Source organism: Manis pentadactyla, chromosome 1, assembly GCF_030020395.1.
Source record: "Manis pentadactyla isolate mManPen7 chromosome 1, mManPen7.hap1, whole genome shotgun sequence".
NCBI lineage: Eukaryota > Metazoa > Chordata > Mammalia > Pholidota > Manidae > Manis > Manis pentadactyla.
In genome coordinates, this window is record NC_080019.1 from 110,243,126 (window position 1) to 110,260,452 (window position 17,327).

The following is a 17,327-nucleotide window of genomic DNA, read 5'->3' on the forward strand; positions in this document are numbered from 1 at the left end:
ATCCTCAAATCATTATTTAAATTGGCAGTTTTGACCATTGACTTTGAAGTCCATTTTATAGCAGAATATGTAAAATGGTAAAGCTTTAGAAAAGGAAAAATTCAAAACTCTAGAGCTGTGATTTACAGTGTGGTAGCTGCTAGCCACAAGTGGCAATTTAAATTCAAATAATTAAAAATTTTAAATTCAGTTCTTTAATTGCACTAGTCACATGAATGTAGCTTAGTGGCTGTTGTATGACAGTGTAAGAATACTAAAGTCATCATAGAATGTTCTTTTGGACAGTGCTGATCTAGAGATTTCCTAAAATATGACAGACCAAAATGTGTATTATTGGTGATTTCTCTTGTATATAGTATAGTTTTACTTCTCCTTTTATTTTTCAGGAAGGTGTGGTTTAGATGATACAACTTTTTTTTCAAATGAAGTATCATTGATATACAATCTTACATTAGTTTCAAATGTACAACACAGTGGTTCAGCAGTTACCCATTTTACTAAATCCTCGCCCCTTCTAGTGCAGTTACTATAATGTAGAAAGATGTTACAGAATCACTGAGTGTATCCTCCATGCTGTACTGCCATCCCCATGACCAGCTTATATTGTGATTGTGAATTATCGTGCCCCTTTAATCCCCTCCCCCTCCCTCCCACTTGTCCTAGCCTTTCCCCCTTAGTAACCACTAGTCATTTCCCTGTTTTGTTTTTATACTCCACAAGTAAGTGAAATCATTCGGTATTTGTCTTTCTTCGCCTGGCTTATTTTACTGAGCATAATATCCTCTAGATCCATCCATGTTGTTGCAAATGGGTTTTATGGCTGAATAAATTTCATTTTATGCAAATGTTTTATGGCTGAATAATATTCAATTATGTAATGTACCATATCTTCTTTATCCCTTCATCTATTGATGGATACTTAGGTGGCTTCCATATCTTGGCTATTGCAAATAGTGTAGTGATAAACATACGGTTGCATATATCTTTTTGAATCAGGGATTTTGTTTTCTTTGGGTAAATTCCTGGGAGTGGAATTACTGAACTGAATGGCATTTCTGTTTTTGGTTTTATGAGGAACCTCCATACTGCTTTCCACACCGGTTACACCAGTTTACATTCCTACCAACAGTGTAGGAGGGTTCCCATTTAGATGATACAACTTTTAAATGGGGTTCAGTGTAGATGATCTAATAACTTTAATATTTTTTTTGTGCTTTGCCAGGTTTGAAATACTAACTTCATATTACATACTGTACTATTTATCGGATTGATTATATCTTACTTAACCCCTAGATTCAATTTGTAGCTAACATACTGCCTCAATTTCCTTGGAGTTAGTTCTTTTGCTTAGAGCATAGGGCTAATAGGTAAGGATGTATAAAAGCCAAGTCATTCAAAAAAAAGGTCTTAGTGGCCATGAAAAATGTTCTTTCAGCTAGTCACCTAGCAGGCATGTGCTGCTCTAGGGTGATAGGGGTATAAGGATGGAAATTTTTAAGTTTAAATTGAAGTCCACCTTTGGGGAAATGTTGAAATTGAAGTAATTTACTGTAAGAGAATGATAACTGTGTGTTAAGAGAGATTTCTCCTTTTCTAATGTTGATGCAGAGGAGATGCTTGTATATTCCATTTTCTCTTTCAAAAGTTAGATTAGTTAGACATGTGGGGTAATTTAAAAATACGAACTTAGCTACCAAAAAAGCAGGCTTGACATTTAACTTTCTGATGCACATATGCAAATTAGAGGTACATAACTCCTTAAAAGTAGATATCTTCATTTGGGAGGCCTCAGCATATGGATTTTGAAAAACTACCCCTGTGGTTCTGATGCACAGCCCTGCAAAAGAGAAAGGTAGTAGTCATTTTGGTCAGGAAAATTGTCAGAGTAGACATTGTCCATCATAATCATTAATCTCATTATTTATTTTAAATACCATAACTTCTAGATAAGCATTCTAAGGTGAAGTTATTATAAATATAACTCTAGACCAATTACCAGCAACGAAATTGAATTGGTAATCAAAAAACAACCCAAGAACAAAACTCCTGGTCCAGATGGATTCACTGTTGAATTTTATCAGACATACAGAGAAGACATAATATCCATTCTCCTTAAAGTTTTCCAAAAAATAGAAGAGGAGGGAATATTTCTAAACTCATTCTATGAAGCCAGCATCACTCTAATACCAAAACCAGGCAAAGACCCAACCAAAAAAGAAAACTACAGACCAATATCCCTGATGAACTTGGATGCAAAAATACCCAACAAAATATTAGCAAACTGAATTCAAAAATACATCAAGAGTATCATACACCATGATCAAGTGGGATTCATCTCAGGGATGCAAAGATGGTACAACATTCAAAAATCCATCAACATCATCCACCACATCAACAAAAAGGACAAAAACCACATGATCATCTCCCTAGATGCTGAAAAAGCATTCGACAAAATTCAACATCCATTCAATGATAAAAACTCTCAACAAAATGGGTACAGAGGGCAAGTACCTCAACATAATAAAGGCCATATATGACAAACCCACAGCCAACATCATACTTAACAGCGAGAAGCTGAAAGCTTTTCCTCTAAGATCAGGAACAAGACAGGGATGCCAACTCTCCCCACTGTTATTCAACATAGTACTGGAGGTCCTAGCCATGGCAATCAGACGAAACAAAGAAATACAAGGCATCCAGATTGGTAAAGAAGAAGTCAAACTGTCACTATTTGTAGATGACATGATATTGTACATAAAAAAAACCCTAAGGACTCCACTCCAAAACTACTAGAACAAATATCTGAATTCAGCAAAGTTGCATGATACAAAATTAATATACACAAGTCTGTTGCTTTCCTGTACACTAATGATGAACTAGCAGAAGGAGAAATCAGGAAAACAATTCCATTCACAATTGCATCAAAAAAAATAAAATACCTAGGACTAAACCTAACCAAGGAAGTGAAAGACCTATACCCTGAAAACTATAAGACACTCTTAAGAGAAATTAAAGAGGACACTAACAAATGGAAACTCATACCATGCTCCTGGCTAGGAAGAATTAATATTGTCAAAATGGCCATCCTGCTTAAAGCAATCTACAGATTCAATGCAATCCCTATCAAAATACCAACAGCATTCTTCAACGAACTGGAACAAATAGTTTTAAAATACATACGGAACCACAAAAGACCCCGAATAGCCAAAGCAATCCTGAGAAGGAAGAATAAAGCAGGGGGAATCTTGCTTCCCAACTTCAAGCTCTACTACAGAGCCACAGTAATCAAGACAATTTGGTACTGGCACAAGAACAGACCACAGGACCAGAATAGAGAGTCCAGATATTAACCCAAACATATATGGTCAATTAATATATGATAAAGGAGCCATGGACATACAATGGGGAAATGACAGCCTCTTCAACAGCTGGTGTTGGCAAAACTGGACAGCTACATGTAAGAGAATGAAACTGGATCACTGTCTAACCCCATACACAAAAGTAAATTCGAAGTGGATCAAAGACCTGAATGTAAGTCATGAAACCAGAAAACTCTTAGAAAAAAACAGGCAAAAATTTCTTGGACATAAACATGAGTGACTTCTTCATGAACATATCTCCCTGGGCAAGGGAAACAAAAGCAAAAATGAACAAATAGGACTATATCAAGCTGAAAAGCTTCAGTACAGCAAAGGACACCATCAATAGAACAAAAAGGCATCCTACAGTATGGGAGAATATATTCGTAAATGACAGATCTGATAAAGGGCTGACATGCAAAATATATGAAGAGCTCACCCACCTCTACAAACAAAAAGCAAATAATCCAATTAAAAAATGGTCAGAGGAGTTGAACAGACAGTTCTCCAAAGAAGAAATTCAGATGGCCAACAGACACATGAAAAGATGCTCCACATCGCTAGTCATCAGAGAAATGCAAATTAAAACCACGATGAGATATCACCTCACACCAGTAAGGATTGCCACCATCCAAAAGACAAACAACAACAAATGTTGGCAAGGTGTGGAGAAAGGGGAACCCTCCTACACTGCTAGTGGGAATGTAAATTAGTTCAACCATTGTGGAAAGCAGTATGGAGGTTCCTCAAAAAGCTCAAAATAGACATATCATTTGACCCAGAAATTCTACTTCTAGGAATTTACCCTAAGAATGCAGCAGCCCAGTTTGAAAAAGACAGATGCACCCCTATGTTTACCGCAGCACTATTTATAATAGCCAAGAAATGGAAGCAACCTAAGTGTCCATCAGTAGATGAATGGGTAAAGAAGATGTGGTACATATACACAATGGAATATTATCCAGCCATTAGAAGAAAATAAATCCTACCATTTGCAACAACATGGATGGAGCTAGAGGGTATTATGCTCAGTGAAATAAGCCAGGCAGAGAAAGATAAATACCAAATGATTTCACTCATCTGTGGAGTATAAGAACAAAGAAGACAACTGAAGGAGCAAAACTGCAGCAGACCCACAGAACCCAAGAATGGACTAACAGTCACCAAAGGGAAAGGGACTGGGGAGAATGGGTGGGAAGGGTGGGATAAGGAGGAGGAAAAAAGAAAGGGGACATTATGATTAGCATGTATAATGTGTGTGGGGGGGCACAGGGAGGGCTGTGCAACACAGAGAAGACAAGTAGTGATTCTACAGCATCTTACTATGCTGATGGACAGTGTCTGTAATGGGGTATGTAGGGGGGACTTGATAATTGGGGGAGTCTAGTAAACATAATGTGCCTCATGTAACTGTAGATTAATGATAGCAAAAAATATATATATATATAACTAATGTTGGCATAAAAAATTATGATTGGGTTTTAGAATAATTGCTTGAAGGTAAGTGGTTCTTAGACTTTAATGCACATAGAGAATCATTTGGAGAGTTTTAAACAAACTAACAAAAACTTTGTCTGGACCCCATCCCCAAAGATTTTTATTTCATTGCCCTCAGGTGATAGTGTTTTATAAGTTCCCTACATGACTTGAATGTGCAGCCATGAGGAAAACTGAAGGGGAGGATAGGGTTTTATTTGTAGTTTTGTTTAAGTGGTTGGAACATTTGAAACTAATCTGTCTTTGTTTTATCCCAGGGTCTCTATGGCAGTGTTATTGTGGCAGGAGGAAACACATTAATCCAGAGCTTTACTGACAGGTTGAATAGAGAACTGTCTCAGAAAACTCCCCCAGTAAGTTCCTTTGTTTTTAATGGTATTCTTAAGTCATGTATCCTCACTGCTGGTATCATTTTATAGTAAGGTTTGTTTTCCAGTAGATTGGTGATATTTTGTGTCGCCTGTACTGTAGTACTTACATAAAGTTAATATCCCTCATTAATCAAGATTTTCCCAGATGTGACATTTTTTAGTTACTCTTGTTCTCATTGAATCTCATTTTATTTACTGATTTCATACTTAAGTACCTTTATTCTGCTAGGCACTAGGGGTATAAAATGTAGTCCCTGCCCCCTAGGGGCTCAGTCTGCTAGGATGAATAGACATGCAAAACATAAAGCCAACAGTGTGCTAAGTGGTCCAGTATGCCATGGAACACGTAGGGGCAAGCATTCAACTCCCTAGGAGTATCAGAGGAAAGCCTCATAAAGCAGCTTTTGAATTAGTAGGAGTTGAGCTGGTTGGTAACTTAAGAAAGAACAGCTAGGTGGAAATAATACCATGTGCAAAATACGAAGAGAAGATGGCATATTCTATTATTTCATAGTAGTTGGCTATGGTCTGTGCAGAAGTGGGGAGAGCACATGGCTGGGAAGATGGTGTTTTAGTTTTAGAGGCTCCCTTAAGAATACCAAACACTGGGTGGTTTAAAACAACCGAAATATATTACTGTCTCTAAGTTCAGGAAACTAGTAGTCTGAAATCAACATGTTAGCAGGGCTGTGCTTTCTCTGAAGCCTGCAGAAGAGAATCCTTCCTTCTGTCTTCTACCACCTGATGGTTTGCCAGCAATCCTTGGCATTTGTTAGATTATTCTTACAATAATCTGTCGTCTTCTTATAAGTACTCCAGACATTCTGGATTAGGAGCCTATTCTGCTCCAGTATGGCCTCACCTTAATTTCTATCTTAATTACATCTGCAAAGACCCTATTTCTAAAATAGGTCACATTCACAGGTATCAGCAATTATAACTTCAACATACCTCCTTGGGGGACACAGTTCAACCCACACAGATGGGTACAAGTTCATGTCCCTTATTAATAGCAAACTTACAGGATAAAACTTAGCAGAAAACTAGAGGGCTCCTAAGTTTGCTTTAAAAAGATCACTGTGTGCGTTCTGATAACTTTTAAAAGGATGGGAACCTGGTTTGGGGAGAAGGTAGTTTACATGGTACATTGATAATTGTAGCAGCCATAATCTTTAGATTTTATCAAGTAGGTTTTAGTAAGGTATTCTGCACCTAATTACATTTTTAAAAACTTACTGGGGGTTATGTAGGTCCCACCATTATCCAATTTGTATATTTGATCGTCTTTTGGTTTCTCATGTAAAGGAATGTTTCACATATGGTACATTTTTATAATTAAGTGTTATTTAAATATTGATAAAGGTGCAAGATTGGCACCTGCTTTGTATTTACTACATTCTTGGAGATACAGCCTGATCTGGAATATACCTTAATTATAGTACCAATATTAGATTTCATACAAAGTCTTGTAATAATGAACATAGACATGGGCTGTCCAAGGTCTGGCAAGACCAGTTAGATACTAGCTTTCCTTCGGGAACAACTAAAAATCAGTAAAATAACAGGAAAAAAATTCCATTGGAGTAGTTATCAACGAGCTCCTCACCTACAAAAACATGTTCATCCTGCCTGCTCCTAGCACCTCCTCCCACCATACCGCATGCTCTGCCACTCACCCCTGCCACACACACATTTACTTTACTGTGAGAGAGACTCAAACTGTATGTTCATTTAGAGAGTAATTGGAAAGTATCAACAATTTGAGAACGCTCCAGAAGCAAAACACAGGACGTGGGTGGGGAGTGGGGAGGAAGTTGTTGATAGAAGTTAAGGATGCCACAGAGCCATAAACCATATTTATCTAGAGAGTGTTGAGTTCAAAACAAACACTAATTTGGAAAGAAAGCAGTAGGAATAAAAAAGTCTAATGTTGGCAATTTTACCTGGAAGTGGGACAGGGAGTGGAGCATAGGGAGTGAACTAAGGGATTAGGATAACATATAATGCCTAAAAAAATACTAGTTAGAAAGCTAAGGAGGACTACAAAAAAGGTGGCATGTTGGGATAATAATTGTACTAAGTGTTAGAAGAAATGAAATAATATATGAAGAAGCATTTAGCATAGTACCTGATTTATACTAAGCATTAATTACCCTGTTCTAGGATATAAATTATAAATGCTATGCTCTTTAGTATGTGGTTTTCTAAGGCTTATATATCTTATTAAGTATTACACATTAAAAGCTTAAATCAAAGTACTTTAAAAAACTTTGTATACAGTAGTTCAACATACGCCTGCTAGCCTACTTATTGCAAAATAATCATGTATAATGTGTTTGGATCAGAGTCATTAAAAAGTCATCAAAATTGAATTTCCTAAGTTGAGTCACCTGTTTTATTTGTACTAATACTTATTCTTCCCTTTTTGTTTTAGAGTATGCGGTTGAAACTGATTGCAAATAATACAACAGTAGAACGGAGGTTTAGTTCATGGATTGGTGGCTCCATTCTGGCTTCTTTGGTTAGTAGACAAACATCTCTACAGTTGATAGTTAATTTTTCCTTTTTTTTATTAAAGTATATACCATTTTATGAAGGTTTCACATGAGCAACATTCTGGTTTCAATATTCACCCATATTATCAAGTCTCCCCCATACTCCACTGTAGTTACTGTCCATCACCGTAGTAAGATGCTGTAGAGTCATTACTTGTCTTCTCTGTGCTTTACTGCCTTCCCCGTGACCTACTTATATTGTAATAGTAAATTATAATGCTTCCTAATCCCCTTCTCCCTCCCTCCCCACCCACCCTCCCCAACCCATTCCCTTTGGTAACCACTAGTCCCTTCTTGGAGTCTGTGGGTCTGTTGCTGTTTTGTTCCTTCAGTTTTGCTTTGTTATTATTATACCCCACAAATGAGTGAAATTATTTGGTACTTGTCTTTCTCCGCCTGGCTTATTTCACTGAGCAAAATACCCTCTAGCTCCATCCATGTTGTTGCAAATGATAGGATTTGTTTCCTTCTTATGGCTGAATAATACTCCATTGTGTATATGCACCACATCTTCTTTATCCATTCATCTACTGATGGACACTTAGGTTGCATCCATATCTTGGCTATTGTAAATAGTGCTGTGGTAAACATAGGGTTGCATATGTTTTGTTGAATCAGGGATCTTGTTTTCTTTGGGTAAATTTCTAGGAGTGGAATTTCTGGGTCAAATGGTATTTCTATTTTTAGTTTTTTGAGGAATCTCCACATTGCTTTTGACAATGGTTGAACTAATTTACATTCCCACAAACAGTGTAGGAGGGTTCCCCTTTCTCTGCATCCTCACCAAGCATTTGTTGTTTCTTGTCTGTTGGATGTTGGCCTTCCTAACTGGTGTGAGATAATCTCTCATTGTGCTTATAATGTGAATTTTCCTCATAATTAGTGATGTGGAGCATCTTTTCATGTGCCTGTTGGCCATCTGAATTTCTTCTTTGGAGAAGTGTCTGTTCAGGGCCTCTGCCCATTTATTAATTGGGTTATTTATCTTTAGGGTGTTGAGGCTTGTTGAGTTCTTTATATATTTTGGATGTAAACCCCTTATTGGATAAGTCATTTACAAATATATTCTCCTATATTGTAGGCTGCCTTTTTTGTTCTGCTGTTGGTGTCCTTTGCTATAAAGAAGCTTTTTAGTTGATGTAGTCCCATTTGTTCAGGAAAAGTTGCTCATGTTTATGTCCAAGAGATTTTTGCCTGTGTTTCCTTCTAAGAGTTTTATGGTTTCATGACATACATTCAGGTCTTTGATCCATTTTGAGTTTATTCTGTGTGTGTGGAGTTAGAAAATAATCCAGTTTCATTCTCTTGCATGCAGCTGTCCAGTTTTGCCAACATCAGTTGTTGAAGAGGCTGTCATTTCCCCATTGTATTTCCATGGCTCCTTTATTGTCTATTGATTGACCATATATGTGTAGGTTTATATCTGGGCTCTCTATTCTGTTTCATTGATCTATGGGTCTGTTTTTTTGCCAGGACCAAATTGTTTTGATTACTGTGGCTTTGTAGTACAGTTTGAAGCCAGGGAATGTAATCCCCCCAGCTTTGTTCTTCCTTCTCAGGATTGCTTTGGCTATTCAGGGTCTTTTGTGGTTCCATATGAATTTTAGAACTATTTGTTCTAGTTTGTTGAAGAATGCTGTTCATATTTTGATAGGGATTGCATTGAATCTGTAGATTGCTTTAGGCAGATGGCCATTTTGACAATATAAATATTAATTTTTCCTATCCATGAGCATGGGATTTCCATTTATTGGTATCTTCTTTAGTTTCCCTAATGAGTGTCTTGTAGTTTTCAGGGTATAGGTCTTGGTTAGGTTTATTCATAGGAATTTTATTGTTTTTGATGCAATTGTAAATCAAGTTGTTTTCCTGATTTCTCTTTCTGCTAGTTCATCGTTAATATATAGGAATGCAACAGATTTATGTGTATTAATTTTGTATCCTGCAACTTTGCTGAAATCAGTTATTCTAGTAGTTTTGGGGTGGATTGTTTAGGTTTTCTATGCATAATATTATGTCATCTGCAAACAGTAACAGTTTGACTTGTTCCTTACCAGTCTGGATGCCTTTTCTTTCTTTGTGTTGTCTGATTGCCACAGCTAGGACCTCCAGTATTATGTTGAATGAAAGTGGTGAGAATATACATCCTTGTCTTGTTCCCAATCTTAGAGAAGCTTTCAACTTTCGCTTTTAAGTATGATGTTGGCTGTGGGTTTGTCATATATGGCTTTTATTATGTTGGGGTGCATACCCTCTATACCCATTTTGTTGAGTGTTTTTATCATGAACGGATATTGAATTTTGTCAAATGCTTTTCAGCATCTATGGAGATGATCCTGTGATTTTTGTCCTTTTTGTTGATGTGTGTTATATGATGTTGATGGATTTTTGAATATTGTACCATCCTTGCATTTGTGGAATAAATCCTACTTGATCATGATGGATGATCTTTTTGATGTGTTTTTGAATTCAATATGCTAATATTTTGTTGAGTATTTTTGCATTCTATATTCATCAGGGATTTTTGTCTGTAATTTTCTTTTTTCATGGTGTCTTTGCCTGGTGTCCGTATTAGAGTGATGCTGGCCTCACAGAATGAGTTTAGAAGTATTCCCTCTTCTATTTTTTGGAAAACTTTTAAGGAGGATGGGTATTAGGTCTTCACTAAATGTTTGATGAAATTTAGTGGTGAAGTCATCTGGTTCAGGGTTTTTTTTTTTTTTTTAGGAGAGTCATCTGTAAACAGTAACAGTTTGACTTGTTCCTTACCAGTACAGGCTTTTATTTAGAAATAAAGTGAGAGAATAGAGCTCTTGGCTCACGCCAGGAGGGGGCAAGAGAGCCCGTAGTGGTGTGTTGTCTAGGGGGTTTTATAGGCAGTTGAGGATTTTGGAGAACATGAAAAAAACTTAGGGGTGTGTGGACTTGCATCATCTGCCCTGTCCTCAAGGTGGAGTGGGTCATACCCTAGTCTGATTGCTAGGGCTGACAGCGGAGTCACGGATTATGCTGATACCCTTGCAGAACACTCAAACATTCCAGGTCAAGTTGCTTCTGGCCTTTTGACCTTTAACTGATCTCACTGAAGATATCTATATTCTTAGGTATTCCCTAGAGAATTAGTGTGACCCTGACTTTGCATAATGCTTAACAGAGTTTCAATGGGGACTTCTTTGCCCATTGTTACATTGCTTTGACTAAATATTCCACCCTGCTTTTCCCCGGAGGCCCTCACCCTACTCTGACTACACCCATCATTCCTGTCTCATTCCCCCCTCTACAGATGGAGACCCTATCTGCTGCTAGGGAAAGGGGGCAATGACTGCTCTGGCTGCTTCATGCTGAGAAGGGGCGTAGTAAAGAGTGCAGTTAGTTTTCCATCAGTGGTCATTCGAGAGGGCCTCGTAAGATGGGCACTTCTAGTCCAGGTTCCATTTCTATTACTATTTGCAGTTTTGTGGCTTAGTTTATGCCACTGCCTGAGATTTAGCCAGTCACCCACTGTAACAGATCTGATCTCCGAAGTTATCCCAGACGAGCCCCCGAAGATGATGCTGGGGTTCTTGTTCACAAAGCCGAAGAATGAGCTTCACAAACACTCAAGGTAGGAGAGCAAGGTACAGGCTTTTATTTAGAAATAAAGTGAGAGAATAGAGCTCCTGGCTCACACCAGGAGGGGACAAGAGAGCCCTGGTCCAGGGATTTTTATTAGGTAGTTTTTTGATTACTAGTTCAATTTCATTGCTGGTAATTGGTCTGTTCAGATTTTCTGTGTCTTTCTGGGTCAGCCTTGGGAGGTTGTATTTTTCTAGAAAGTTGTCCATTCTTCTAATTTATCCAGCTTGTTGGCATATAATTTTTCATAGTATTCCCTAATAATTCTTTGTATTTCCGTGGTTCCATAGTGATTTTTCCTTTCTAATTTCTGATTTTGTTTATGTGTGTACACTCTTTTTTCTTGATAACTCTGGCTAGGGGTTTATCTATTTTGTTTATTTTCTTAAAGAACCATCTCCTGATTTCATTGATTCTTTCTATTATTTTATTCTTCTCAATTTAATTTATTTCTGCTCTGATCTTTATTATGTCTGTCCTACTGACTTTGGGTCTCCTTTGTTATTCTTTTTCTAGTTTCATTAATTGTGTTTAGACTGTTCATATGGGATTGTTTTTGTTTCTTGAGCTAAGCCTATATTGTTATATACTTTCCTCTTAGAACTGCCTTTGCTGTATCTCAGATTTTGGACTTTTGAGTTGTTCTCATTTGTCTCCATATATTGCTTGATTTCTATTTTAATTTGGTCATTGATCCATTGATTATTTAGGAGCAAGTTGTTAAGCCTCCGTGAGTTTGTGGGCTTCTTTGTTTTCTTTGCATAAGTTATTTCTACTTTCATATCTTTGTGGTCTGAGAAGCTGGTTGGCACAATTTCAAACTTTCTGAATGTACTGAGGCTCTTTTGTGGCCTAGTATGTGATCTATTCTGGAAAACATTCCATTTACACTTGAGAAAAATGTGTATCCTGCTGCTTTTGGATGGAGTGTTCTGTAGGTGTCAGTTAGGTCCATCTGTTCTGTGTTGTTCAGTGCCTCTGTCTCCTTCCTTATTTTCTGTCTGGTTGATCTGTCCTTTGGTGTGAGTGGTGTGTGGAAATCTCCCAAAATGAATGTTCATTCTATTTCCCCCTTTAATTCTGTTAGTACTTGTTTTCCATATTTAGGTGCTCCTGTATTGAGTACATAGATATTTATAATGGTTATATCCTCTTGTTGGACTGACCCCCTTTTCATTATGTAATGTCCTTGTCTTGTCTCTTGTTACTTTCTTTGTTTTGAAGTCTATTTTGTCTGATATAAGTACTGCAACTCCTGCTTTTTTTCTCTATTATTTGCATGTAATCTCTTTTTCTATCTCTTCACCTTTTATTCTGTGTCTTTGGGTTTGACGTGAGTCTCTTGTAGGTAGCATAAAGATGGGTCTTGTTTATCCTTTCTGCCACTCTGTATCTTTTGATTGGTGTTTTCAGTCCATTTACATTTAGGGTGATTATCAATAGATATGTACTTAGTGCCATTGTAGGTTTTAGATTTGTGGTTATCAAAGGTTCAAGGGCATATTCCTATCTCAGTCTATCTTTTTTTTTTTTGGTATCATAAATGTACAATTACATGAGCAACGTTACAGTTACTAGACTCCCCCCATTATCAAGTCCCCACCACATACCCCATTACAGTCACTGTCCATCAGCGTAGTAAGATGCTATAGAATAACTACTTGTCTTCTCTGTGTTGTACAGCCTTCCCCATGCCGCGCCCCCTACATTATGTGTGCTAATTGTAATGTCCCCTTTTCCCCCTTATCCCTCCCTTCCCACCCATCCTCCCCAGTCCCTTTCCCTTTGGTAACTGTTAGTCCATTCTTGGGTTCTGTGAGTCTGCTGCAGTTTTGTTCCTTCAGTTTTTTCTTTGTTCTTATGTTCCACAGATGAGTGAAATCATTTGGTACTTGTCTTTCTCTGCCTGGCTTATTTCACTGAGCATAATACCCTCTAGCTCCATCCATGTTGTTGCAAATGGTAGCATTTGTTTTCTTCTAATGGCTGAATAATACTCCATTGTGTATATGTACCACATCTTCTTTATCCATTCATCTACTGATGGACACTTAGGTTACTTCCCTTTCTTGGCTATTGTAAATAGTGCTGCAATAGTGCTGCAATAAACATAGGGGTGCATATTTCTTTTTCAAACTGGGCTGCTGCATTCTTAGGGTAAATTCCTAGGAGTGGAATTCCTGGGTCAAATGGTATTTCTATTTTGAGTTTTTTGAGGAACCTCCATATTGCTTTCCACAATGGTTGAACTAGCTTACATTCCCACCAGCAGTGTAGGAGGGTTCCCCTTTCTCCACATCTTCACCAACATTTGTTGTTGTTTGTTTTGTCTTTTTCATGGTGGCTATCCTAACTGGTGTGAGGTGATATCTCATTGTGGTTTTAATTTGTATTTCTTTGATGATTAGCAATGTGGAGCATCTTTTTATGAGCCTGTTGCCCATCTGAATTTCTTCTTTGGAGAAGTGTCTGTTCACCTCCTCTGACCATTTTTTAATTGAGTTATTTACTTTTTTGTTGAGGTGCGTGAGCTCTTTAAATATTTTGGATGTCAACCCTTTATCGGATATGTCATTTATGAATATATTCTCCAATAGTATAGAATGCCTTTTTGTTCTATTGATGGTGTCCTTTGCTGTACAGAAGCTTTTCAGCTTGATATAGTCCCACTTGTTCATTTTTGCTTCCTGCAGTCTACCTTAACTTGCTTATTATACTATTTCAAACACAGTTTTAAGGTTCTATTTTTTTTCTCCCCTCCTTCTTCCTCCTCCACTCTTTATATATTAGGTGTCATCCCTTGACTATCTAATTGGGTAGTTGATTTAATTTTGTATTTGCTTAGTAATTAATTCATCTACTCCTATACTGTGGTTTTATTTTCTTTGGTGACAGCTATTTAGCTTTAGGACACGTCCATCTAGAGCAGTCCCTTTAAGATATACTGTAGAGATGGTTTGGGGGTGATAAATTCCCTCAACTTTCACGTATCTGGAAATTGTTTAATCCCTTCTTCAAATTTAAAGCATTATCTTGCCGGCTAGAGTATTCTTGGTTCAACGCCCTTCTGCTTCATTGCATGAGCATGTTTAACATTTTTATCAAGAAGATTGATGTTTTCATTTTCACTGGGCCCTCTTTTTGGCATTTTTTTCCGGCAGTTTTGTTTGGACTAAATTCTTCTGCCATTTCATTTTTTTAAACTGTTTTCTATGGAATAACAACTTTGTGTAGGCAGTGCCCTCTAGTTTCCAGAAGCTCTACTCTCTGGAGCTGCCTAGCACCTGAAGCAGTAGTGAGGGCCTTGGGTGAGCAGAACTGGCATGTACTGGGAGGAAAGAGCTCGGGTGGGAACGTTTCCTGCCTTCCCAGCTGTATTGCCTGTGTCCACTGCCAGGTCCAGTGGGCTAAGCATTAAGGGAGGAGCCTCTTGTTACTCCCCTGTAGCTGCCATAGGCGGGGCCACCCTCTGGCTGGCCTGGCCTGATGGTAGGGGCAGCAGGTGAGTGGGACCGGTGTTTGCCAGGAAGAAGGAGCAGCAGGTTGCTTACCACAGTGGGGGTCCTCAGGGCTGCATTTACAGCCAGAAGAATGGTGCATCTGAACCTCCTGAGAGTTCCCAACCTGCTGGGCTGAGTGCGCCTGGATGATTTTGTCCATCTGCCCCTTCTGTGCAGTGAGCTCTGTACCTTTGCCCCCTTAGCACCCGTCTTGCTGCTGGGAAGTCAGAATGCCCACATTTCTTTTGTCACAGAGCAGCCAGTTCTCTGTCCCTGTTCTCCACAAACAGCTGGAATCTCCAAGTATTTCACCCATCTTTGCTTTACAGCTCCACTAATCTCCAGAGCACCATGTAATGTGAGTTCGTGCTCCCAGAGCAGATCTCCAGGGCTGGGTGTTCAGCAGTCCTGGGCTTCAACTCCCTCCCCACTCCATTTCTCTTCCTCTCGCCTGTGGGCTGGGTTGGGTGGAGGGCTTCGGTCCCACCTGATCATGGCTTTGCTGCTTTACCCTTTTTTGTGAGTTCTCTTTTCCCCAGATGTAGGCAGCCTGTTCTGCAGTCTTTGGGTTGCTTTTTCAGGGTTAGTTGTATTTGCTATAGTTTCGTGTTTTATGTGATTTTGGGAGGTTTCTGCCTCACTTCTCACACTGTTCTTCTCCCTTATATTTAATTTTTATAAAGACTGATTTACTGAATGATTTAACTTAAATTTACCCTGAAAATATTAAATTTAGTGGAAAAAAAAGCTAAAAAGTCCAGTTTATTTTTACATTTTTCAATTGTCAAATGAGTAAAGGAACCAATACCAGTTTTACATGTTCTAGCATAATAAAATTCTTCGTTAATAATAGTGGATTATTTGTCAGCCTCAGCCTAATTTCCCCTCTCAGAGGTGGGAATCTGTTGATTTATTCATGGATCTTCTTATAATACTCCCATTAGCACTGGTCAGGTCTTATCTGCAGCACATTTAAAATTAAATCATTCTGGGTTCTGGTCACTCCCTGACCTATTCGTGAGGTCAAGGTCAGGCTTGGTTCTTGGAGCAAATGGTGAAGTCATGGTGCCGGGTTTGGCTTGTTGCTTTAGACTGGTGTCTACCTTGAATCAAGAGAAAAAGTCCTTGTACTCAGCTGCACCCTGGACTGGGAGAATTTCCTATTCACCTCAGAGAAGCCAAAGTAAATGTCATGAAGTACTTAGGCTAAACATTTTAAGCTAGTACATGTATATAATTCCATTTATATATTTCTTGTATATGTTCTATTTCCTGTCTTTTAATAGATCTTAGATTGAAGCTGGTAACGCAGTATGAATCCACCTGAATAGAGGTTAATCAAAGGGAATGGATTTCTCCTGCTTACGTGTCTTACTATTAATGTAGCCCAGGTTCCTTCCTCCTTTCACCTTCTATGTTTATTTATTTGGTATAATACTTGTGTACTATCATGTGTGTACCTGCAAATCTTTATCCTAGTTCTGATGAACACTTCCGAGTTCTAAATACTACCATTTATCAAGTGGGAGGACATCTCTTCAATGCTGTGCTAGGATCAAGCCTTCCAACAATTTATATTGTTGCACCAGTTTCTACTGTTCTATTTGGCACCAAACTGTACCTAAACCCTCCATCTTCCTTTCACAGAAATTTACTGTTCTTTCTACCCTTGGGCAAGACTAATTTCATCTTTGGGTGTTCCAGAGAAGGGCAGAAGTAAGGGAGTAGTGGAGTTCTATTTTGGGAGAGGGGCTTAGGGTTCTTCAAATATTAGCAGTTGTGAAAATAAGGCAATTATAAGAAAAATTATTTCCTAATAAAAAGGCACAATTATATAATTGTTCTTCCCATTTCATAGGGCACCTTTCAACAGATGTGGATTTCCAAACAAGAATATGAAGAAGGAGGGAAGCAGTGTGTAGAAAGGAAATGTCCTTGAAGAGTTCCCAAACCTCCACCTTCCTGTGTCACCCTACGTTTCATAGCTTTAGTAAACTCAGGAAAATAATGACCATCTTTTGTAGAATGTTTATACATTTTTGCATATTTCAATTTCCACTTAAATTTTTTAAGGTTTTAACTGGCTCTATAAATTAAAATAAGTTTGTGCTTTCCTTGAAATGCACTTATTCTTATTACAAGCATTTTATAATTTTGTATAAATGTCTATTTTCTCTAAATATTTTGCTTTCAGTAAAATGCTTTCCAACTCTTTTAGTATATTAATTACCAGTGGATTGATAGAATTGCTTTTTATTGATAGTAAAACTTATCGCCTATGCTTTTTTACCTTAGGCTTGCAAAATTAAATAAAATCTACTAGCCATTCCAAAAATATTTTTTTGGACTGTTATGTGTTGTGACTTGCTACTTTAAGTACTAAATGTATTTATTATTATTTTGAGTGGAAGTACTTACTGTTTATTAACA

At 37.9% G+C, this 17,327-nt stretch overlaps 1 protein-coding gene across 1 annotated transcript in view; it reads left to right on the forward strand.

Moving 5' to 3' along the window:
- ACTL6A (actin like 6A) overlaps positions 1-17,101 on the forward strand; it is a 37,988-nt gene extending 20,887 nt beyond the window's left edge. Inside the window, exons 12-14 of the mRNA XM_036926742.2 lie at positions 5,114-5,209; positions 7,662-7,748; positions 16,756-17,101. Of these exons, the coding sequence (XP_036782637.1) occupies positions 5,114-5,209; positions 7,662-7,748; positions 16,756-16,836 (264 nt within the window). The 3' untranslated portion in view covers positions 16,837-17,101. The remainder of the gene's footprint in view (positions 1-5,113; positions 5,210-7,661; positions 7,749-16,755) is intronic.
- The last annotated feature ends 226 nt before the right edge of the window (positions 17,102-17,327 follow it).